The sequence below is a fragment of the Ciona intestinalis genome, chromosome 2 (genome assembly GCF_000224145.3).
Source record: "Ciona intestinalis chromosome 2, KH, whole genome shotgun sequence".
In the NCBI taxonomy this organism is placed as follows: Eukaryota; Metazoa; Chordata; class Ascidiacea; order Phlebobranchia; family Cionidae; genus Ciona; species Ciona intestinalis.
Genome location: NC_020167.2, coordinates 6361000 through 6384617, shown reverse-complemented (window position 1 = coordinate 6384617; position 23618 = coordinate 6361000). Strand labels below are relative to the sequence as shown.

At 34.3% G+C, this 23618-nt stretch overlaps 3 protein-coding genes across 4 annotated transcripts; all 3 read left to right on the top strand.

The window, feature by feature from the left end:
* Window positions 1–33: 33 nt before the first annotated feature.
* Window positions 34–4889, top strand: LOC100178161 (O-phosphoseryl-tRNA(Sec) selenium transferase). Its single transcript, XM_002120534.4, has 11 exons — window positions 34–198; window positions 747–849; window positions 1413–1464; window positions 1707–1825; window positions 2180–2322; window positions 2557–2726; window positions 3114–3216; window positions 3577–3801; window positions 4165–4258; window positions 4364–4451; window positions 4527–4889. Exons 1-11 carry the CDS (start codon window positions 85–87, stop codon window positions 4798–4800), a joined length of 1485 nt encoding a protein of 494 aa, XP_002120570.1. The 5' UTR covers window positions 34–84; the 3' UTR covers window positions 4801–4889.
* Window positions 4890–7016: 2127 nt separating this feature from the next.
* LOC113475749 lies at window positions 7017–11877 on the top strand. Its single transcript, XM_026840449.1, has 6 exons — window positions 7017–7362; window positions 7639–7756; window positions 8097–8200; window positions 9596–9691; window positions 10528–10834; window positions 11085–11877. Exons 1-6 carry the CDS (start codon window positions 7241–7243, stop codon window positions 11355–11357), a joined length of 1020 nt encoding a protein of 339 aa, XP_026696250.1. The 5' UTR covers window positions 7017–7240; the 3' UTR covers window positions 11358–11877.
* Window positions 11878–12259: 382 nt separating this feature from the next.
* Window positions 12260–20050, top strand: LOC100180531 (syndecan-2). 2 transcript variants are annotated; one of them, XM_026840461.1, is made up of 7 exons: window positions 12260–12458; window positions 13491–13608; window positions 14041–14136; window positions 15347–15414; window positions 15762–15857; window positions 16724–16856; window positions 18847–20050. In XM_026840461.1, exons 1-7 carry the CDS (start codon window positions 12411–12413, stop codon window positions 19014–19016), a joined length of 729 nt encoding a protein of 242 aa, XP_026696262.1. In that variant the 5' UTR covers window positions 12260–12410; the 3' UTR covers window positions 19017–20050. The 2 variants fall into 2 exon arrangements, with proteins under 2 accessions (XP_026696262.1, XP_026696263.1); XM_026840462.1 differs by lacking the exon at window positions 14041–14136.
* Window positions 20051–23618: the final 3568 nt, after the last annotated feature.

Below are 23618 nucleotides of genomic sequence, written 5' to 3'. Positions count from 1 at the left end.
ACCGCGGGAAATAAAATTTGTATACAAAACTGTGTTATGTTGTAAATGTAAAGTGACTTGCAATTTCTGTGTCATTTTTACGCAATGGAAGCCAGTCAGTTAGAGAAATGTGCAAATTTAGTTCCATCGTCTTATATCGCTCAAGGGCAACAGTTCCGTACAACAAGAAGCAATATGGTTAGAATCTTGTTGGAAAAAGTAAGTCGGCAACTTGTTTTAGTTTTAAGAGTTATTCTGGTGTGTGAACAAACGGACATTACTTTTGTTCTCGGTGAGAAGTTAAGTAACTTATTATTGCTTGCCACTCGGGTATCTTTCATAGAGTTGCAACAGCTATTAGTTGCATAGATGGTAACTCGTAACTTCTAAGCTGGCACGACTTGTATAAAACAAAAGGGTAACACTAAAAGAGGGAAAAAGGAAAAACTTTCTGCTCTTCCCTTTTTTCCAATTATCAAAGTTAAGTAAAAAATATATAAAAAAAATCATTTTTTTTACTAAACAGCATTTCTCTCTTTCTTTTCCCCTCTTTTAGGAATGCAAGTTTTCCCTATTTTCCTATTTTAGTGTTAACCGAAACAAAACAACTGTGTTATAACGAATGTCGTTTTCCATGCCATGTGAGGATACAGAAAATTACATTCATCTATTCAATTGCTGACTGCATAAATCCTACTAAATAGTATGATATCCTAGAGCTTTTACGTCAAATGTGATTCTGTGAAAATAACTGTTTATGGCATCAGCAAAAAGTTCCTGAAGAAGGATGGGAAGAAGAGATGATTGAATTCTTGTTGGGGGAGTTGTCACAACTGGACAGCAATAATGCTTTGGGAAACTGTGGAGCGGGTAAAATGAATGTAAACTGTTACACAATACACATAATGGTGCTGGGGAACAATACTCTCTCTGTGTTGTCTGCTAAATGTAACAACCAACCACCAACTCCAAACCACTAGCCCCTGCCCCCTAACCACCAACCTCTAGCACTTTCCACCAGCCTAATCTGAAACATACCGAAGGATTCTTCACTAGTGCTGCGTAAAAATATATGTATATCCGTATAAAGGCTACCATGGAAGGTACACACCTTGTTGCTTGTACCCCTCAGTTACACACTTAAAAATAGTTGCTTCGACCCAGTGGTAACTGGTATGTTAGCCAAATTATTTTACCTAATACTTAACATGAAAAATAGAAACTACTCGTGGAATTTTCATTTATTCAAGGTGTGTGAACCCACCATGTACGGTCTGCATTATGCAGTAGCTTACAATTGTTTTAATGTTAAAAGGATGTATGGCTGTACTGCTATGCCAGGGTAAATGAGTGAAAATAATCCTTGGATATGATGTTGTGTATCTCATTAAAAGTAAAGAACATATTATTAATTAACAACTACTATCTCACAGGTGAAAGAGAAGGAAGGATATTTTCATCTCTTGTTGCAAGGAGGAATTATAGGTACTTATTTGAAAATTAAAAATATATAGAGCAAAAAATGTTTGCTTAAAAACAAATTTTGTGTTGGGTAAGTAGAACCAATTCTTGTTATAAAGCCTTTGCTGTTGTTTAAATTAAATACTATAGTCTCTCTTGACGTCTTGAGCATAATTCATTTAATATATCTGTATTTAATTTGTAACCAGAAAGAGTTACAGTTGGCTCGAATAACAAATAGGTTAAAATTAACATTATTCTAACAGACTAGCGCACGGGGTAGGACGCTCTGGTGATGTTACAGCTGTTCAACCAAAAGCAATCGGATCCAGCATACTAAACAAACTATGCACTAAGTTAATGTTGGATATGATAAGAATTGTGGGTAAGTGTTTTATCGTAGAGTCTACAAAGCTATTGCAGTTTTGGTGTATTTTAAACCTAAACGACCGGTATAATAATTGTAATGTCAATGTGTAATGTTTACTAATGTGTTTAAGTTTTTAAATTCCACAATAGGTCTGCCTACCAGTACCATGCCACCCCAGGTTTGGCGCCAATGCATATAGGTTCTTTTGTATGTATCATAATTAAATTGAACTATACTTAAGTTTGTTTGGTTACTTGTTTATTAAAAAATGTACTTTTGTATTGAGTAAACATATAGGTTTTTTAACAGGTAGTTTTTAAAGATTTTATCATTTTTTTATGTTTTTACCTATTTTTCCATTTATTTCAGGAGCAAGAAATGCAAAATCATGTATTATTGTTCCTATGGCAACAGGGATGACTTTGCTTTTATGTTTCCTTGCACTTCGTTCGTTACGACCCAATGCAAAGTATATCATATGGCCGAGGATTGATCAGAAATCTTGTTTTAAAGTAAATGTATATTTTGTTGAACTGTAACTAATAAATCAAATATATTTTGATTAATTTCTATTTAATTTTGCTTTTGAAATGTAATATGCAACCATACTTGATAACAATAAGTTGAATAAAATCATTGCGTAAAGTGTTTTTAACACAGCGATACTGTGAAAGCATGCATGTTAACCACTTTGCCACAAAGCCAGAATAAGACAAAAAACTTATTCCTTCTGTGATTGGTTACAGTCGATGACATCATCAGGATTTGAACCAATTATCATTGAGAACAAATTGGAGGGTGACGAGCTACGGACCGATGTTTCCGGAATATTAGAGGCAATCAAGCGTGTCGGAGCGGATAACGTCCTCTGTGTTCATTCAACCACATCATGCTTTGCTCCGAGAGTTCCTGACAGGTTTAGATTGGGATGTCATAATTGAAACTGAAAGTACGGGGTAATGGGCCAATGGTTAGGTGCTTGCATTGTAATGAAAGGGTGCCGGGTTCAATGCTCAGTACTGATGCCATTGATGGAAAATGTTCCCTAGGAAAATGGAATATACTTAATGGATATTGCTATAACTACAACCAAGTGGTCAATAACAAGTTGACCAAATTGTCATTAGTGCAGAAAAAAAAATCACCACAAAATATATGGTAAGCTCGTAATCGGGTGTATGAAACAAGACTCCCTCAAACAAACACTTTTCTAAAATTGTAATGTCACTCGCCACAAGTTTTGTTGCCTACTACGAGGTGTTATTGAAAGCTATATATTGATTTAATCAATTTATTTTTGTAGACTAGAAGAAATCTCATTGATATGCAAAGAACATGACATACCTCATATAGTGAACAATGCTTATGGACTACAGTCATCTAAATGTATGCATTTACTACAACAGGTACGTTGATAGTTGTATTAGATGGTTTGGAGTTACACTGTCAATTTATAAGATGGGTGTTTTCTCATATACCTTACGCCAACTGCTCGGATATAACATAACAGACACACAGTGTATTCATGCACCTCATGCTCACTGTTGAGTTATAATATCGGTGTCTTCCTATACACCAGACACACATGGCGTATTTATACACTCTATTTCAACTGCCGAGTTATACCTTTAGTTATTAGTGTCTGTTCATACAGGAGACAGTAGACACGCATAGTTAGGTATGTACACTACGTACACCTCATGCTTACTCCATTTCTCTTAGCTTTAATACCAATATATAACTCAAACAACAAATATTCCATGAAGGCATCACGTGTTGGGAGGGTTGACGCGTTTGTTCAAAGTTGCGACAAAAACTTCCTTGTCCCAGTAGGTGGCGCTATAGTGGCCTCATTCAACAACGATAGTTTTCTCGATAAAGTAGCGTCCACATATGCAGGCCGAGCATCATCAGCTCCGGCCATTGACTTGTTGATAACAATGCTTAACATGGGGGTGGTGGGGATGAAGAAGTTGCTTGCTGAAAGAAAGGTAAATGAATGAATGTAACTTATTTAATATGTTATTCCGCGATGGCATGATGTAAATAGTCTTTGAACGGCTCATCTGGTATGAAAAATGTTGTTTCTTACTGTAGAATGTAGTGCAACTTATTTATCCTGATGTGGTGCCACCAGTCGGTATAATACTGTTTTATACACCTCGTGCCCACTCCTAGTAACATGGGAAAGTATCTTTGTTGTTTTGTTTTAGGTTATTCCCTATTTATTTTTACTTTATGATTGACAATTTAGACAACCTAATAACCTATAAGGGACCACTGAGTTGGAGCAATTGTTTGTCCTGCTGGTGTTGGTGAATCATTTTTCTTATATTTTATAACCTGCTTGACAGGAAAATTACAGCTACCTAAAACAAGAACTTACAAAGCTCGCAGCAAAACACGATGAAAAATTACTGGAGACAAGTCATAATCCAATCTCTATGGGTGAGGTATTGTGTTTCTATTGTTGTGTAGTATAGTGTAGTAAAACTTTGTAACGATCTTTTTTTAATCATGATGTTATCACAACTATGACGTCACCAACTCCAGCTATGACATTATCGAGCTTAGAAGCAAGTAATTGTGACGTCACACAACTCGGATCCATGCTGTTTACACGACGCGTAACTGGCGCGAGGTAAGCCCACGTGACATTGATTGACAGTTGAAATTACGTCATAATGATGTGACGTCATAATGTTGTTTATTCTAGAGTCGTTCAAACTTTCGCAAAAAAAGAGATCGAAGGTCACGTGTTCACCGGGTATGGTTCCCATAGCAACCATTACCCTCATTCTTACGTCACAGTGGCAGCTGCGATCGGTATGAGACGAACCGAGTGTGACGTCATAGTGAAGTGCATCGACAAGTGCATGACGTCATTAAAAAAGAAAAAATCAAACGCGGTTGGTCAAAATTTAACTGAAAACAACGAAACTAATGACGCCACGAATCTTGACGTAATTAACGATGACGTCACCAATTGAAATCATGCAATAAAATCGTTTATTTTATTTTTAAAATAATTCATTACGCGCTTACAGTAGAAGGTATGCAATAAACGTGAAATAATGAACATTGTTTTAACACCATGACGTAACAGTAGGATACCGATATAGTGATTCCGCGTAATCCGGTTGCTGAGTAAAAATATGAACATAAAACTTAGAATTTCACCACTAACTCATAGTCTGGTTACGTCAGCAATGAACTTTATAGACAATCCCCTTAATAAAAGTCGTGTTTTTGCTAAGTTGTTTTGTTTGGGTTTTCACCAAAACACATTCTGCATGGCGCAACGCCTTGTTTATGAACTTACGATGGCAATGTGGGGAAAGATGGGTTCCAATTGCTGATTGTGTTTTATTTTTAACAAACCACGGTCGTTTAGAGTCGCGAGTATGTAGTTATAGTAGGGTGGGAGAAGACGGGACATCTGTACCGCACACACCATCCAAATAATCAGCCCGTGTTTTAAACAAAACAACGGTCTATGTGCGTCGTGAGGATACATTTTTTTTAATATTCTTTGTTTACCACCAAATGAGATGTGTAAAGAGAATAAAAAGGTGTCTCATCTTCCCGTACCCCACTATTATTCTGTATTTTTATTCTTTGTTTACTACCAAGTGGTACGCGAACAAAGAATCAAATCAATTAAATTTAATTTATCGTATCAAATGCAGTAACGAAGATTAATTTAATTAAAACATTGAAATGAAGGGAATTTGCGGCAAAAGGACATTCGTTAAAAACACGCTAAGAGTGGAAGTGTTAAATAAAAGCGTGGTTGCCAAATAACCTATATATGCAATATAAAGATAATACCCATTGTTTATTCTTGTTCGAAAAAACGCGACGCTTGCTACTATTCTGCCACCACGAATGCATTATTACGTCACAGTGACTTCCGGGTGGTGATAATGGGTAAAGTACCGACGTAACAAACACTTCGTGCTCAACACACGTTACTTCGAACAGAAAATTCAACTTTAGTTTTACAGCAGTTGTTTTGGCTCCAGCTGTTAAAAGCAGGTAAGGTCAGTATTAAGATTTCAGTCAAGATAGCGTGGTACAGTTTTAGAAATGTTATCTGTATAAGGTAACTTACAGTTGAAAGAAAACATTTTTATTTATCTTTTAGTGACTAACGTCGGATTAATTAAAACAGCAAATAGAAGGGTATTTGCAGCAAAGCGACAGTGGTTTAAAGTACTGAACTAAAAGTATTTATGAGTCCTGTCTTCTGTTTAGTAAAATAGATACCTTTGGCCCATAATATCTCATATTTCTTAATGCTTTTTGAACAACAATCAACGCTATTTAAGAATCGTGAAACGGTAATAATTTTGTAAAAATTCTTAATATAAATTAGTTGGATGTTGTATAGAATGAGCAAACTGTAACATCAATTTTCGTTACTTTTTAGCCTTCCCGTTCTCATTGTCGCAATAACCATGCCGTAGCAAGTGAAATAACATGCTGTCCTAATATAGAACATGTATTGCAATGCTCCGTAGTACGTAAGCGGATATGTTGTGTTTAGAATGGCCTATTATTTTGAAAGTTTTTAGTTAGTTAGATGCTGTTACATTAACGTGTAGTATAGTACTGTGGGGCAAGATAGTTATGTAGTGTTATTGAATGATATTCCATATTTCCTAACCCTGTTATTACTAATTTAAAACGACCTTTAAAGTTGCTAGGTTCCGATTATGAAAAAATATTCTTTGTTTGCTATCAAATGAGATATAAGAGAATGAAAACATGGTTAATCTTACCCCAATATATTATATTATAAACGTTAACACCTTGTCGCTGACTTATAGTAAATATATCAGCACACAATGTGAACTTTATTTACATATATGGGTTTGTTTTTGTTATCGCAATATTGGAGCATGCAGCCTAATATAGCATATAGCGCAGTATTTCGTGGTATACACGCGGGTGTGTAGTAAGAGAACGGTTAGATATATATTGCATATAACCGTTTTGCAATTAAGCAAGCGGGAGGCTAGAAGTTGGAAAACAACAGAAAAAGCTTTATATTAAAGAGACCTCGGCAATACACAGTTAAATTAGGATTTTTAGAAACCTGAAAGAGATCTTGTGGTAATTGTTCAGGTTTATAGTATGCCTAGCAGCATACTATAACAGCGCATGCAAATAAAATTTATATGGTATAGGTAGGAGGACGACGAACACCTTTAGCACATCTGTTTTAAACAATTAACAACGGTCTGTTGAATTGGTGACGATTCGGTTTCGTAATTCTTTAAGAGATATTTGTTTACTACAAAATGGGACGAGAAAATGAATAATAAAAAGGTGTCCCATCTTCCCCCACCCTACTATTTTATTATTATTATTTTAACACTGCATTTTTTTGTTAGATTACGTTGTTAATTAACTTATAATGTTGAAATGGCGAACAGAACCTTAACATACGAATGTAATCAACCGATTAAAGTCTCAATACTCGGTGCTAAAGGAACAGGGAAAACCAGCATTGCGTTGCAGTATGTAGTTGGGCAGTATGTTGATTCGTAAGTCGATATTTTCTATTGTATTAGTTTGGCATTCATCAGTATCTATCATTGGAGGTGTAAAAGTGCTGTGTAGTAAAATGGATACCTTTAGTATATTATTTCTTCGTTTTGCTCCTCTTTGCTTTGTTAGTTTTTTTTGTTTTAAACCATTGTATACAGACGATAACACGTATACTCATGGCGTAGCCTATGAACCTATACGTTCAAATATAGTATGTTAAAATCTTACCTTTTCGGTCATTTTTTGACAACATTACAATATTTGTCTCACAGACCACCCACTACAGTAATTGAAGATGTTTACAGAAAACGAAACGAAATTATGTTAACTGAACCACGGACCACAGAATATTTATGTGAGAAATGGGGAATGAAAAACAGCAATAAAACGGTGAGAAATGATCCAGTTATATGGTATATACCATACTAGTATGCCTGCATGCCCGCTCCTGTTGTGTAAACCTCATGATCTCCGCCAAGTTGCCAAAGGTAGCGGACAGCTTAACTTATTAAGGCAGCAGTTTCGACTATTTACCGCTCGGTAAAACTGGAATTTGTTACTTTACACGGTGTAACATTTGTATATGTTTAAATCTTTATAACACACCTATACACGCGTGTTATAGCGTCACAGTTCATCTCAGGGCACAGCAACTCGTGTGACTTTTACGTCATAGTTGCAGATAGTTTCTTCCGGTCAGTAAATGAACCGACTTTTGTTTTTATTCCAGAAATGGCTAAGTAGGTTATCACAGAGCTCCCCTACAGTTCAACCAGAGGTCAAAGCTTCGGGAATAAAGGTCAAGTTTGGGTTGGAGGTCACTGATACTGCTGGGTAAATATGACATCATATGACTGGTAGTAAGTTAGGGTAGGAGGGTCCATGTTTTCATTTTTTTGGTCTTCCTGTTTGGTATAGTAAACAAGTAATTTACAGGACAAATAATTTACACGATTATATAATCGTATCCTTTTAACGAGCTTTCAAGAGCGTTGTAAATTGTTAAAAACACCGTTAGGAAATACGGGATACTATTTGCTAACGGTATCCATCTTACCCCAGGATCTATTTAAACGAATGCATAAACATTTTTTTGTTTCTTTGATGACGGTAACGAAAGGCGGGGTACTACAGATGTAAAAATACTGGGGGTAACGGTAAAACGAGTATCCTTATAACACGTGTATGAATAAAACAGAGGTACAAAAGTTTCGATAAAAGGCGTGACTTTTACACTAGACAATATATAATGCAATAAACCGTTTAATTAAACAACATTAAAGTTTTAATTGAAAGAAAAGTATGCGTAAAACACGACCCGTACAGTGGGGGAATGAAAGAATGAATTAATGAATGAATAATGCCTATCCTAGTTTTAACACGAGTAAAGAGAAAAGTAGTTTTAACACGAGTAAAGTATTCGCTTTTACATATACCGCGTGCCTGGTCTGTATTTTAGGATCTCATAAAATAGATAAACCAGTGATAGCGCGATTTTAACTTGGTTTTCCATAAAAAAAAGATAAACTTGATGGTTGATGGTTTTAATTATTACAAAATTTTTGTCTCTTGCACAAAACCTATAAATTCCAAAACAATGTCTCGATCAATAAAATGTATTCTGCTATGTCACGTCACTTGTTTATAGTGTTACGTCATATTCCTAAATTGTTTTCTTGCACCAGATTACTTCCGCTTTCTATTTATGAACAAACAAGAGAATATGTTATCACAATGTATAGCGTCATCGTTATGTAGGTCATTTATTGTTTGTGGACAAAAAAAACAATTAATGTTTCCCGATAAAATTCCTGGAACTCTTTCACCTTTTAAAAATATTTAGAGAAAATACCTTTTTCGTAGAAGTTATTTCCCCCAGCGCAATAACTACAGAATACCCAAAATATAGGTTAAAATGTTATAGGTGCCTGTTTATTGATAACATAGTTTAGTTACCGTCTTTGTAGTTTCCTGTCTTTTCTGGCTTTATATTTTTATGACCTTCTTTATTGCAACAGAAGAAACAAAAAAATATTTATTTATTTTTACTTTTAATGCTCATTTGGTATAGTAAACATAGAATATTCAAGAAATTATGAAACCGTTTCCTCGCGACCTCCATATACAGTTATTCATTTGAATATGATGTGCTATATAAGATGTCCCGTCTTTCCTTACCGTATACTATATATGTTTGAGTTTTCCAAATTCAAAGCAATATTTTCACAGATACTGCAAAACGTCAACCCTTCGTCCAGCACAAAGAAGTTTCTTCAACAAAATTTCATTTCGTCGAAAACGCCATGTTTCAAGTACCAAGCAAAAGTAGGGATGTTATAAGTCCTAATAGACGGCATAACCATAGTATACTGAATTACAATATGCATAAGCCCAGAAGATATAAGTTCGAGACTCGACGCTGCCACCGTACGTTGACACTTAACATCAAATTGCTTCAACTCAGTGGTCCTTTATGCCTTTATGGTTTGCCGAAATTTGAGATTTTATTTCGAAGTTTATGATCTTTTACTACAGAATATGCGTGCATTTAGCCGTATATACATACTCGTTAAAAATTCTCAAACAAAGTAATTTTGTTGTATAGTCAAATATTCTATTTTAACATGGTAAACTCTTCACTTGTTTAATTGAAAGATATTTTTGTTCATGAACAAAAGTGGTTACATGATTCACAACACGAATTGATTGTTTGTTACGTCACAAGCACTATACACGCCTGGTTCTATTTTAATTTAAGTTGCTTCGTTTCGTAGAACCTGCAACCGAAGCAAACAGCTAACTGAAACAAAACTTATATTTATTTTACAACTTGCACGATTTCATTAGAAATGGAAAGAACTAATCTGTGATACCGGTCGTTAAACTTATTGCATCCCCTCGAAGCGTGTCAACGAAACTTGTTATTGTTCCATTTCACTTTTAGTATAGGCCTACTATGATTTCACACACCGTTTGGCTAACAGTTTAGTCAACCCATAAGGACCACCAGGTTGGAGCAGTTTCGATTAAGTGTCTTGCCCAAAGACACATACGCCGACAATGGCTGAAGCGCCGAACATGAAATACTTTTAACTTAATAGGCCTAAAACAATTTTATCCACGAGTAACATATCTAACTTGATACATATTTATATTTCTAGACTTGGGGAACCAACTGGAGACCGGGTAAGGTCGTCGTTAGGTGTCGCCAGTCAGACTGCTCGACACGACGCCTGTTTGTCCAACAGCGATGCTGTCATCATCGTTTATGACGTCACAGACGAAAAGACTCTTTCCGTCGCTTGTGACGTAAGAGAACGACTTGTTCGGTGTCGACGCACCGAATGTAGACGGCGAACATCTTGTTTTAAACAAATAAGAAAATGCTTTTGTTTTGGTGAAAAAAAGTACAGTGACGTAGAAAGGAGAAACGATCTTCCACCCGTGTTTCTTGTTGGCACACATTCAGTAAGTGACATATATGGTTTGTATACAAGATATGAGTATGGGTATACACGGTTTATTCCTTCTAGCTAAAAGTTACGGTATCGGTGAAAACGATGTTTTCATCCTAGTTCAAGGTGGAAGTGGTTAATACAAATAGGTTTACAACCCGGCTCTATACATTTTGTAATTGCTCATGGCTTATACTAACATGCCCTGCTCGAAATATTATATTAGTTGGAACAGATTTTTTAATTTCAGCTTTTTTCTGCAGGATGCACGACAAGTGGACAAGTCGCAATTTTTTGACATGAAATGTTCACGTGACCATGGCACGCTTCTGGCGCGATCTGTTTCTGAAGCAACAATGCCAAAACGATCTCTCACTGCGCATGACGTTTATCACGTCATAAAAGAATGGAGCGAGTGCGTGGGATTCGCCGAGGTGACGTCACGAGACAATGACATAGTCGAGCAGATTTTCCACCAGTTGAACCTTGCGGTTATTACTTCATCCCCCGCAGAGCGATGGATAAAAACAGTTTGATCGCCCGCTGTCTTAATTGTTCTATTGTTTAACAACAATAGATGTTTCTTTGTAAACAAGCGATTTTCCTGTTCTGAAAGAACATCGCCCGCAGTCGGGAAATATATTTCAATGTAATTGTGAACAGACAGCTTTCTTTGGTCTGAAGAAGTGAAATTGACCTTTTCTTTTTCTTAACACACTGTGAGCCTTTTTTGTTATGTCAAATCTCCTCAAGGGATTTCTGTATTAATTGTTGACAGTTTTCAGTATACAGTCGTTGTTGTTTTGCATATAAAATATTTATAACATTGTCTTTAAACAGCTCGAACGTCTGTACCAGAATGGATATTCCTCCTAAAACCTATAACCGCCAGAAGTCAGTAGTGTGCTGTCCCAAAGTTCCCTCAGTCTGTTTGTAGACTAAAATATCACGTGATGTTAGGTGAACTGCGAAGATTTTCTTGTTTTCGGAAATTTTTCGGTGGATTTGTTGGTCTTTCATTCTTATAAATATAACGAAATATACATTTTATCGGTCTTATACGTCGAGCAGGTGGTAGTAGAAAGTGTAAGAATTCGGTTTAGTTATTTTTAAAGGTTAGTTTTCTTTAATAAAGATAATTTACTTTCTCCCAAGCTAAATGAACTTGGTAAACTTTTTAGAAGAGTAAACATGTTTTACGTTGTTTAGTTTTTCTTTTGTTTCTGCTTAGTATGCAGTTATACTGATCTGGTTTAAATAAAGCGAGCGTGTTGAAGACGTACAGGATTATTTATACCCATGATGTATAGGATTTTGAGTTATAACTACTTTATTGAAGTTGATATATTTCGATCATTTTTTTTAGGCCAGTATTTGTTTGTGAGAGATTTACAGGATCAAGCTTATATATTCTATTATATTTATGTAAAATTGATCTCTTTCCAGACATTGATTAACGAACGATATTGTAAAGTTGTGCCTCGTGGATTGAGTTTACAAAGTTTTAAAAAGTTGACGTGAAAATTTGAGAAGGGTGAAGAAGGAAATATATTTGTTGGATTTATTAATAATTTGTGAAAAGCAAAAAAATGCTGAAGAAAATTGGAATTGTTCTTTTGTTGGTCCATTTATTTCAAGTAAGATGATGTGCTGACTTTTGGTTTTTAAATTCTCTGTTTCACATTATTATTGGTATTTTACTAATTGTGATAACCTTGCCAACTCTTTTGTTTTATAAAATTAGTTTAATTTTATTAATAAATAGCAGTGTATTCCCCCCCCCCAAAAAAAAAAATTCAAGAAGTTTTTTTATTTATAAATTGTGCAATATGAATATTGTTTCTGTTCCTGTATCTTTATGTAAGCCAAGTTTTATGATTGTTTTATGATTGTGTTTTTATTATGTTTGTGCTTACATGGTGAAATACCTTGTAAATGCAGCATGGTGCAATCAGGAACTTATCTCATTGTCATTACAGATTTTCCTTTATTGAATTTAGCCAAACACTTTGTAAATACTGTTTGGTCTTATTGCTTCTTGCTTTCAAACTGTTACAAATATTTTAGTAAACAGTGTAAAAAATACCATTGGAGCTAATTATATATAGTGGGCTATACTGTACTTTTTTATTTTACTTTCACAATATGATTCTTGATTTGTCAGTGTAAAACCTGCTTACACAGTGTAAGCCTACCTAAAATGGCTAATTATGTAAAGGATATTGGCTAGTCTCTGTTATTAATTACCATTTTTCTTTCAACAACATGTTTACGTTCACTTTCACATGAATAGTCTGTGTGATACCTGCTACTCAAAAACCATCAATGGCCAACAACAGGAAATTGTTGGTAGTATTACTTCCACTGATTGTTAGTGCACATCTGACTGTTATGTATCTCATGGATTTTAATTACGAACCCCATTTTACAATTTCTAAAGCTGAGGTTTTTGTGGGTTTTTCCTAAAATAAGAATACCACAAAAAAGCACCTATAAAACCTATTGTACTCGTGTTTAATACAACAATATAATTTAATGCCAATTTTTTAAAAATATTTATGCTTGGAAAAACATTGCAATATTTAATATCTTTTTCCTATGTGCATTTTTATATGTGAAAAATATAACTAAATAACTAATATATTTATAAACATTTTTCCTGTTTTTAGGTAAATGGCCAATACTCCGATAATAACAAAGAGTTTGAAGGATCGGGTGAAACCACAGTGGATACGATCATTACTGATGATGAAGATATGATTGACATGATGGAAGGTTCTACATCAGGTTAGCAGGATATTCTAAAATAAATAATTTTTCAATGAATCATCTGGTATGAAAAACGTGATGTCTTTTCAACATCTTATCCGCCATTTAGCAAGACTTCTTGAAATACACTGCATTTTTCATACCAGATGAGGCGTTGAGAGATTACTTACATTATGCTACTGGTAGTAGAAGAAACAGAATGTTCTCAGATTTGTACTGACGCAAATAAGGGAGTTTGGAGGGTTGGAACTCCCCCTTTAATTGACAGTTTATTGGTTTTAAAATTGTATTTACGAAAACAACATACCATATACCTTCTCATGTGCTTTGGCAGTTTAGTGACTTTGCTAAATCTGATTTATGATTTTAATTAAACTTCTTACCTCAAGAAGTATAACTCAGCGCTAATTAAGTTGACCCTCATTACTTAATTACTTGGTCCGTACAAAGGTCACATGGATTTACCTTCATATGATGATGAACTCTTTCTTGTTCACTCCTTGAATAAAAATTTAAACTTTTCCACTCTTGCTACACCTACAACAGGTTACTTTCTGTTTTCACACCCATTCATGCATGAGGTCTGTCTTTTAAAGCTCAATTCTCATCATTTAGTGTGAAAATTAGCTTTGTTTTTAGTCCTGTTTGTATTACAAAATGACTTGTATTAAAAAAGTAGATTGGTTGAAAACGAAATAAAAGTTGTGTTTGTTTTCCACATATATAAACAACATTGTAATGTCATAAAATTGACAATAATCATGGTTTGTTGTTTGTACTGTTATATAATATTCATCCCCTTTTTGTCACATTAAAGAGAATTGGTCTGCTGGCTTTGCCGCCAGGAATAGTTTGATAAATATAGAGAACTGAGAACTGGCAGCTTTGTAAGAAATATACAAACATATTTTAATGTTTTTTTATGTTCAGTTTTACTGTGACATACTATGATAAAATCCTAAAGTATAGAACAAAAAAACATTAGTATATTAAAGTTTATATTCTGCATGGGAAAAAAAATTGAATAATAAACAACAAGGCAATGGTCACCTTAATTACCTCCTGGCCCACTATCAAGTATCATCTTATCTATATATAAACAAGCCATACATAGTTTATAATACACTTGGGATATGGCAGTGGTATGCCTGTTCTGCCATGTTTGATATTGTGGTATAATGTTGTGAATATTTCATGAGAGAAATGTAAAGATAAAATATTAGTGGGCTCAAGCTTTTCTATTGTGTCTGGCGCATATTTCAAAGTATTCTCCAAATGTTCATTGTATTAGAGACTTTTAGCACAGCGAAAATAATGTCAGATGCTATTTTTTAATAATTTTGATTGAGAAAGTTGTATCTCATTAGGTTACTCATTATTTTATACAATACTGTTATATAACTACAATAATGCATCTACCCCATTATTCTAAATACTTCACCAAAAGGACAAAATTTAGCCCTTCCACTTTAAATATCCATGAAACTTTATTTTATAAACTCCCTTATTTCAATTTGTTGTTTCCTGTGATTCACGATGTGTCATTCTCAAGACACATAATGTCGATATATCGTTTGCTCTTCTTTTATTCCTATTACTCTCTTAGTATTGTTTTAAAGAAAATAACAGGGACTTGATCTCCATTTAAGTTTCAACTTTTGAATAATGCATGGTGTGTGGTTTGGCTGCATGTCTGGGGTCGTCTTAGAGCTCACTGCTGTGTATTATAGGTGATTACCAACCTTCTGTTATTTAGGAATGAATGAAGTAACAACAACGATAGTAAGAGATACACCACCTTCACTTGAAAAGGAAACTTGGGATGTAAGCATACATGTTTAAGTTTCCCTGCTACATGTTGTGTATATTATTTTTGTATGTATACTATCATTATAATACATTACCAAATGAGACAAGAAAAGACAACCAAAACATATCCCATTTATTTTACACATATTTTAGTTTGTAAATCCCACAAATTTTAAATTACCAATATTGAACTTATATTCTGTGATAGTGATACAATAATACATTAATACATTTTTACCTGTATAGGACTGTACAGGTTTTATAAATTCCACACACTTTAAATAACTCGCAGTAACCTTATATACTTAGTTATGTATTTTTACCAGATATCGCTATAATTTACCAGCCCTCATATTTAACAGGAGGAACCTGAAGTAATCCTTGAGTCCACCCCTCCACTTTCTGGTCATAAAGACAAGGAGGAGATTGGAGAAGTTCCTGTCAAATCAAAGTTCGATGTAAGTTTATTTTGCAACTATATATTATATAGTTTTTTTTAATGAATTTGATTAGTTATTTAAGCATATTTTAAATAATAAAATACTGATGAGTTTAATCATGTTTCCTAATCTCATTCTACCAGTCTACCACTAATAGTAATCAATAGCTTATACGAATTAAATTGAATATATGTATACAAGAATTGATCAAAATTTCTATAATGTGACGCTCTGGCAGCTGATTAGATGTAAATGAAAAATATAATTAGTTTTTATTATTAAAATAAAATACAACATATGTCTGAGGAACTGAGTTATATATATATATGTCTTATATTTTCAATTTAATTTATGACGTCCCAATACTAATAGGTCTTGAACAATTAAGCTAAATCCTTAATAATCAATAAATAATCAATATTTGCTGAGGGCTGTCCAGTTTTGTCACATCACAGTTAACTAACTGTTCCCATTGTGAGTCATAATGTCCTGAGTTTTTTTTTCTTGGGTATAACAGGCAAGCAGCCAAGGTTTTGGTCATCCAATACGATTAAAAGTTCAACCAGTTCTACCCTAAAAAGTTCATGGCCAGCCAATGTCATGAAAAAGTTTTAAAAATAATGTAGTGATCATGAAAGTTAAACTTTATCACCAAAGATCTCCTGTAAACTTCTGCTAATAAACATTATTATTTTGCTCTTTAATAAACAACACAGAAGTTTAAACTAAAACATTAAAAAAAATGTTTTTGTAAAACATTGGTATGTCACTTTAAAAAAAATAACACAATTTTAAATTTTTAGTTTGAATTTTTTTAATTCTAATTTATGAAAAAAACATAGCAATATTTTGACATTAATAAACTATCATGATTATATTCCCAGGTTGAACCAAGTGAGATGGGTGATGGAGATAATGTAGAGGTTAAAGACAATGAAGATGGGGAAGTTCTATCTGAAAAGCCAAGTGATCCAAAAAAGACGGTTTCATTTGCTCAAAGCAGTCAGTTAATGGCAGGTTAGTTGCTAGGTGGGCTGTTTATTGAGACATGTGCCTCACTTTTTTTGAATTTTTAACAAATTCCATAGTTAGACTGTTAAAATTACACTGATATTAAACATGGGAAACTAAAAGCTATGTTTAGGTGTAAAAGCTATATTTAGGCGTAAAATTACAGCCTGTTATTTTAAGAAAAAATCATATAGTGGTATAACAGTGCATAGGCGCCAGCTCTGAGAATTTCTGCTTTGTATTAATTTTTAAATTGTTCTGTAGGAATGTGCGTCTAACTATACTTGCCTACCCTGCATTTTAAAATGTTAGGTGCTCATGTGATACTGTCTTTAGGAATAGTTTATTTTTACCTTGTTTTTATGGTAAACCTATTTAACTCTATGAATACACGCACAGCCACCCTGTATTGTGTAATGTAGATTAGGCACTTGACTTCTGGTATCCTGTTTATGGTTTGTGGTTAGCATGTAAGCAACTCTTGTAGATAGGGTTTCTGTTTGTTGAGACTGGTCTCGCCATATTGTTTTACTAATGAAACTTTTAAATCTAGAGTTACAAGCAAACTCTAGCTTAAATTGCCTGTGCGCTAAACAGTTTCACACATAAAATAGATAACCTATTAAATTGGATATAATTATTGTCATTGGGCCATTTTTTTTAACCTTTAACTTTGTTTTTATGTAAAAATCTGATTGGCTAAAAAAAAAATTTTGCAATTATGGCCATTGGCCCTGTCAAAATGTTTATTTGAAATGCTTGAGAGTTGAGTCCCTAAAGTTCATATCCAAGTACATCAGCATGTGTACGGTAAGGACAAAGTCCTTGTTTTATCTGCAGTTGAATTCTTGTTGTGGTATCATAAATGTCAGTACAACTATCTTAATACCACTTGTATAACATTAACATACCCTCTATTTTTATCTGGTAACTCAATTTTTGCTACATTGTGTTAGTATTTTTGTTGATTATAAATAGTTATACACAAGTTTTTTACTTTCGTTTTCTGATGTTTATTTTTTGTTTAAATGTGAATGAATAACAATTATATAGTAGTCCAGTTGGTCATGTATATAACATATACTAATGTTATAATATTCAATCTCCCAACTTGCTATTGTAATTTGTAACCATGGCTTTCTATGATGTTGTAATGGGCTACAAATAATGGATAATTTATTAGTTTATAATCTCTTTACAAACATGCCTTGGTCCTTGAATGTTTGCTTCTAGTCCAGAAACCACATGTCTTGTGATTGCTTTAAAGCCACATCCCTATTTATGTCTATTTACAGTTGTAATTATATATCCGTATAAGATGTAGCTTTGTCTATGAGGTGGTCCCTTTCTCTTACACTTCCAAACAAACCCACGCAGGTATCAAGTTACACTGTGTAACCTCATTTTTCTTGCTAAGCAGTACACACTGTGTTTTGTGTAAATTTCATCACAAAGGGTCTGATCTATTACTTTACTTGTTGTTCCTTTCTCCATGTCTACTTAGTAGTGTAAGGTGTTGAAAACTTTGTAAATTGTCCGCCACTTGTCTACAAAGAACAAGACCCATGTCTGGTGTAATAATGACTTATATTTTCATGTATCTTTCAATATTTCATGCAACTCTAGTTTGTCCACTGTAATAAAGTTCTTGGTTTAGTTTTAGGTATATCTTTTGTAAAGCTTGATTGTTTTTATAGGTTTAACATACCTGTCAGTAAATTATGTCTTTTTAATTAACCTGTTTCATATTTATGACTCTGTAATAAGGTATAGGCCACTCCCTGTTTAAAGTTTCTCCCAATTTTAAAATCTAAATACATCAGTTTGTGGCATTGTGCTAAGGATTTCTTCATTCATTTATCCTATTTCTCCTAAATACAGCTGCTTTCATAACTCGAGCGTTAAATTAATCTTCTTAGTGTCAAAAATCAAAACATTGCGGCAACTTAACTCTAAAAGTTGAAGTATTAGTTTCCAATCGATCTCATATTTTCAGCGCTTATTATCGGCGGGTGCGTGGGTCTCCTGTTTGCCGTGTGCGTTATCATGCTTCTTGCATACCGCATGCGAAAGAAAGATGAAGGAAGTTATGCTCTCGATGAACAAAAGAAACCCGCATCACCTTCTGCTTACCAGTACTCACAGGGGCAGGAATACTACGCCTAGTCGAACTATAGAGCGAATGATGCGTGCCAAGTTATCCATGTAAATAATATCTGCTCTTCACATTCAACTATCTACCTGTATTATCAGCACATATGTAGTGGATAGACAGCCAGTTTGACACCACCCTCTACATTAGGGTACATTGCTTGTTCTGTATGGTAAGAGTTGGGAGAAAATGAGCTATTGCTCTGATTTTTATTGCCATCTGGAACTTTATTATTATTATTACTTGTGTCCTACAACATTTTTTGTGTGGTTTTGTACAGTTTTCCAGTCTAAAACTCGGTGCGTCACTTAAGTTCACAAATTTTCATATCTCAAGGTCCTAACCACATTTTGACGTAGCATTATTTGCTCATAATGTCCATTGTTGTTAAATGGTGCAAACATTTCAAAGTTGCTGAGGCTGTTAAACAGTTGCTGATCTCCTTATACACTCGGTGCTAGTATTTTTACATTTTAAACACAGATAATTTAAAAACCATAATTTTTAACAATGTTAAAGCATAGGAAATGTATTTTTAAAGATTTCCCAGATTTTTATTGAATGTTTTCAATCAGCACATGATAATTGTTGCAAGGCCCTTCTTATGTAAGTGAAGCTCTTTCTAGTTGCGTTTTATCATTTTTGTTGTTTTGATTTTTGTTTGTGGGATTAGAATCAAGATGTTTTCTCCTTAGATTTCATGGCCAGTGTTTCCTTTATTCGAAATTTACCGCAAAATCTAAACATTTTAAATGGTGATGAAAACACTGGCCATGGAACATGTATTTAATCATCATTGTATGTAAAGTTATAACATACAGTTGGTGGACATAGCGAACATTACGCTCCTTGTACAAAATACTCCAAGTGCATTCCTACACTAAGTAACCCTCAAAAATATATCATTAATTATTAAGCTTTTTGCTTTTATCTGTTACAAATGTATCAGGTACAAATCGCAGCATGGTTTTGGTGCTTTAGCAAGCTCACGTAATGTCGTTATCAAACTGAACACGTATTGTACAAAGTAATACATTTTTTACAGTAATCTCCATGTTTTAATTTCGTACCCATAATTGAGTTACAGTTGTGAGGTGTATAATGGAAAGTTAGGTTAAAAAGGGGCAAGTAAATTGCTTCAACTATCAGCACATGCCCTTAAGCTGGTTTGGTATGTATGTGGATTGTAGAGTTATATCTATAGCTAAAACTTCAAGTGACATGGTCTTGTATGTAAAATAAATAAGTGTAATCTGTAATCCCATCCACAAAGAGCTATCAGCTTAACAGAACCACAAAAATGTAGTTCCGTGCTTGCCTCAGTGTGTTGTACCTCAGGCTAACAATGTATTTAGTAAAGTCTGATAAAACCGAGTGTTCAACCATATTGAACCCATATATTGAGTTATTGATTTATATGCCTTGGCGAGTCTTGCCATTTGCTTTATGTAATTACATCTTAGCTTGAGCCTGCATCAGACATAACATTGTTCAATAATAATCGCTGTAACATCTGGTTGGCATTTTCTTTAGCAGATGTTTGACAAAAATACGACTGACATTAGTAATTCAAGAGGCTAAAAGATTTCTGCAAAAGGGCAAATAATATACGCATGAAATCAACACACCAATTGTGTAACAAGGCATCTTATGTAGCTGAATTTGCTTATATTTAAACCTCCCCACTTTAGGTTACGTTAACCAATAAAACACTGATGGTTTACTTTAAAACCACTTAGTATTTACTTAAGTATGACGCATGGCAATTCTCATTCTAAACTTACAGGTTTAATGTTTTATTTTAACAATCTAACCACAACCCCTTTTATGGGCGTAAGGAAAGCTTTATTATTATGCTGACTGATGACTAGTAATGCCCACTCATCTTTTAACAGCAGATAATAAAAAACTTTAATTTCAAAATGCCAAAAACAGCAACAAATTAATTTGAAACCAAAAGCAGAATTTAAAAAAGTTTGGAATCGTAATATGTGGGATGTACTTTATATTTACAACTTTTCGTTGATAAAATTAAGCAATTTTCGAGTAAAATAATTGACATTTCGTTTCTAGACGGCGTCAGTTCGTCAGCCATGCTGTAATTACCTTCATTTAATTACTAGGTTGGTTTGTAATCACTCTGGGTTTATACTCACTCACTTGGTAGTTATTTTGTAAATCCTATTACCAGCATGCTGTACATGTCATTGTGTGTTTTATTTCATTTCTTTTTTTGCTTTGAGCTTAATAAAGAACTTTATTAATCATCCATTTGAAGGTTACTGCTTTGAAACCTTTTGTCGCGCTCTCTTTGAAGTTTTGTGAACAAAGACTTATTCGGTTGAAATTCTAGATTGGTTCATTGTTTCCAAATGAGCCCTTTGTTTGTCATAAACTTGATGATTGTTACGTCCGTTATAACTCCGTTTATGGTTGTACTTGACGTCATATTATTGCTGGTGATGCAGTTACCTACGTCACATCGCTGTTTATATGTTGCTAACGCTTATGTTTCATGTTCAGTCTATAAAAGGGAATGGTTTTGTTAAACGCGCTTTCAGATTGTTTAAAAAAAATACTAAACATATTTTAAGAATACCTTTGATTACGCTTGTTTTTTTGTATTGGCTTGTCTAAAATTAAGGTATGGTTCTTAAAACAGTTTAACTAATTGAGTTTTGTGCGTGATTTTGCAAAAATAAATGGGACAAAGCAGGAATGTTTACGCTTCATTGGTCCCTCTAACTCTCCCACTCTTCTTTGTTTCTTTCTTGCTCCTAGGAGCGGCCTGTGCCGGGAAAACAACACAGGCAACACGTAAGCGCAACGAATGGAGCGGCAAGGTTTTGGCGAAGTTTGATCTTACGTTGCCAACTTTATCTTTTGCCCGAAGCAATGTCAGATCAGTTCGTTCATAACCAAACATTCATTCCTTTCTTATCAGGGGAGCCAACATTGTACATTGTACTCGGGGGGGAAATATGAAACACTCTTCACGTAATTTCCTATTCGTACAGTAAAGGCAAAAAACAGATATTTTGGGTCGGAAAAATGTTCTGTTTTCAAATGTAAAACGCATTACAAGTCCGTTTCCGACTCCTTTTCCTTAATAGGTTTTATACTGGGTTGGGAAATCTACTTGTGGAATTAAACAGGTATTTTAAAGCGGTAAAAAAACGTTTTTTGTACCCATTTTCTGCGCCCTTCTTTCTCGGATTGAAAATATTGTTTTCGTAAACATAGAAAAAAAATATGTATATATCTTCCGTTCTTAAAAAAAATTCGGATATTGAATTTATTTTCGGAAAAGTTGAAAACAATTCGTCACTTTAGGTTAGGGGTTTGCGCAGTAGGCCTAACCCTTAACCACATTACGCTAAACAAATCCGAAAAACACACAAACGAGCATATGCCACCTACCCAATACTAAAGTAATCCTTTAAAATTCAGGTAACACAAGTTAACCGTTATGTTTATCTCTTAATCACATTATTTGTTGCAAGATACGCTTAGGTGACAAAGTTGGCCATATTTTTAGCGTTAATCATAACATAGGACCAAACCAAAGTAGGCGACCCGTGTATATGACTCATACCCGATGCAACACTCGGTTGCGAAATTAAACTTCGCTTCTCAAGTTACTAAAGTCGCGATTACAGATGACTAGATTGATTAGACTGGCCGTTGTTACGTCATAATAACTACGACACTTACGCCGCTGGGTTTCCGATGACGTCACAGGAGTATTTTCTCAAAACTCCCGAACCCACTTTCCTTGTTCTTTCTTACGTCACAATGTTTAACTTACCATTATAGGCAAACGCCATGAAATACGTAATCGAGAAAAATCACAAATATATAGTAGGCCAGTGGGGTGGGCAAAATGGAACACCTTTCATTCTATTTTCTCGTTTTATTTGGCAATAAACAAAGAAAACTGAAAGAAATATTTAACCGTATCCTCACGACTTCAATATACCGTTGTTAAAAATCAGGATATTTGAATATTATATGCTAAAGGTATCCCGACTTCCCCCCACCCTACTGTATACCATCAGTCTATTATTCAAATTGAATCATCCAACTTCATGAGCACTGGATCAAGGCCATGTTCACGGAATATATCACAGTTACTGTCAAGGTCTGTCATAGTACATGTAATTGTCACCCGCTATTACTAGAACCCCCAACCACGAAACGTAAGGTTTCTCATAATAATATTTACATCACAGTTAGTATTGTGACGTCACAGTGGAAAGCACATGAGCCAAGAGCAAGCGTGGAAACCGATAGCAAACGCTGAAAATACTTCCCTGTTTTCACTTGCTTGCTTTACTAGTGGGGTAGTTTCTATATTTAGAAGCATAACCGTTATATTTATAAATAACCGTGAGCAGGAACACCTTGTGTTTGAATCTGGTTAATCTAGTTTCTTTATCGACACAACAATAGCGCTTTAAATTTAAAACCTAAAGTAGTAAAGTACTGTGGGGAAAGATGGATATCGTTAGCGGTTAGCGCATAATTTCGAATGTTTTATAACCGTGTTTATAACAATTAACAACGCTCTTTTAGAGTTGTGTGTATATGGTAATATCAACCTATATTTGTTACAT

Excerpts from the sequence above, each read along its gene's own strand:
- LOC100178161 (XM_002120534.4), top strand. The coding sequence starts at position 85 with ATGGAAGCCAGTCAGTTAGAGAAATGTGCAAATTTAGTTCCATCGTCT. Across the intron at positions 2,727-3,113 it reads GCTCCGAGAGTTCCTGACAG|ACTAGAAGAAATCTCATTGA; the intron begins GTTTAGATTGGG and ends TTATTTTTGTAG. Across the intron at positions 3,802-4,164 it reads AGTTGCTTGCTGAAAGAAAG|GAAAATTACAGCTACCTAAA; the intron begins GTAAATGAATGA and ends CCTGCTTGACAG.
- LOC100180531 (XM_026840461.1), top strand. The coding sequence starts at position 12,411 with ATGCTGAAGAAAATTGGAATTGTTCTTTTGTTGGTCCATTTATTTCAA. Across the intron at positions 14,137-15,346 it reads TCTTGCTACACCTACAACAG|GAATGAATGAAGTAACAACA; the intron begins GTTACTTTCTGT and ends TCTGTTATTTAG. Across the intron at positions 15,858-16,723 it reads CTGTCAAATCAAAGTTCGAT|GTTGAACCAAGTGAGATGGG; the intron begins GTAAGTTTATTT and ends TTATATTCCCAG.
- LOC113475749 (XM_026840449.1), top strand. The coding sequence starts at position 7,241 with ATGGCGAACAGAACCTTAACATACGAATGTAATCAACCGATTAAAGTC. Across the intron at positions 7,757-8,096 it reads TGAAAAACAGCAATAAAACG|AAATGGCTAAGTAGGTTATC; the intron begins GTGAGAAATGAT and ends TTTTTATTCCAG. Across the intron at positions 10,835-11,084 it reads TTCTTGTTGGCACACATTCA|GATGCACGACAAGTGGACAA; the intron begins GTAAGTGACATA and ends TTTTTTCTGCAG.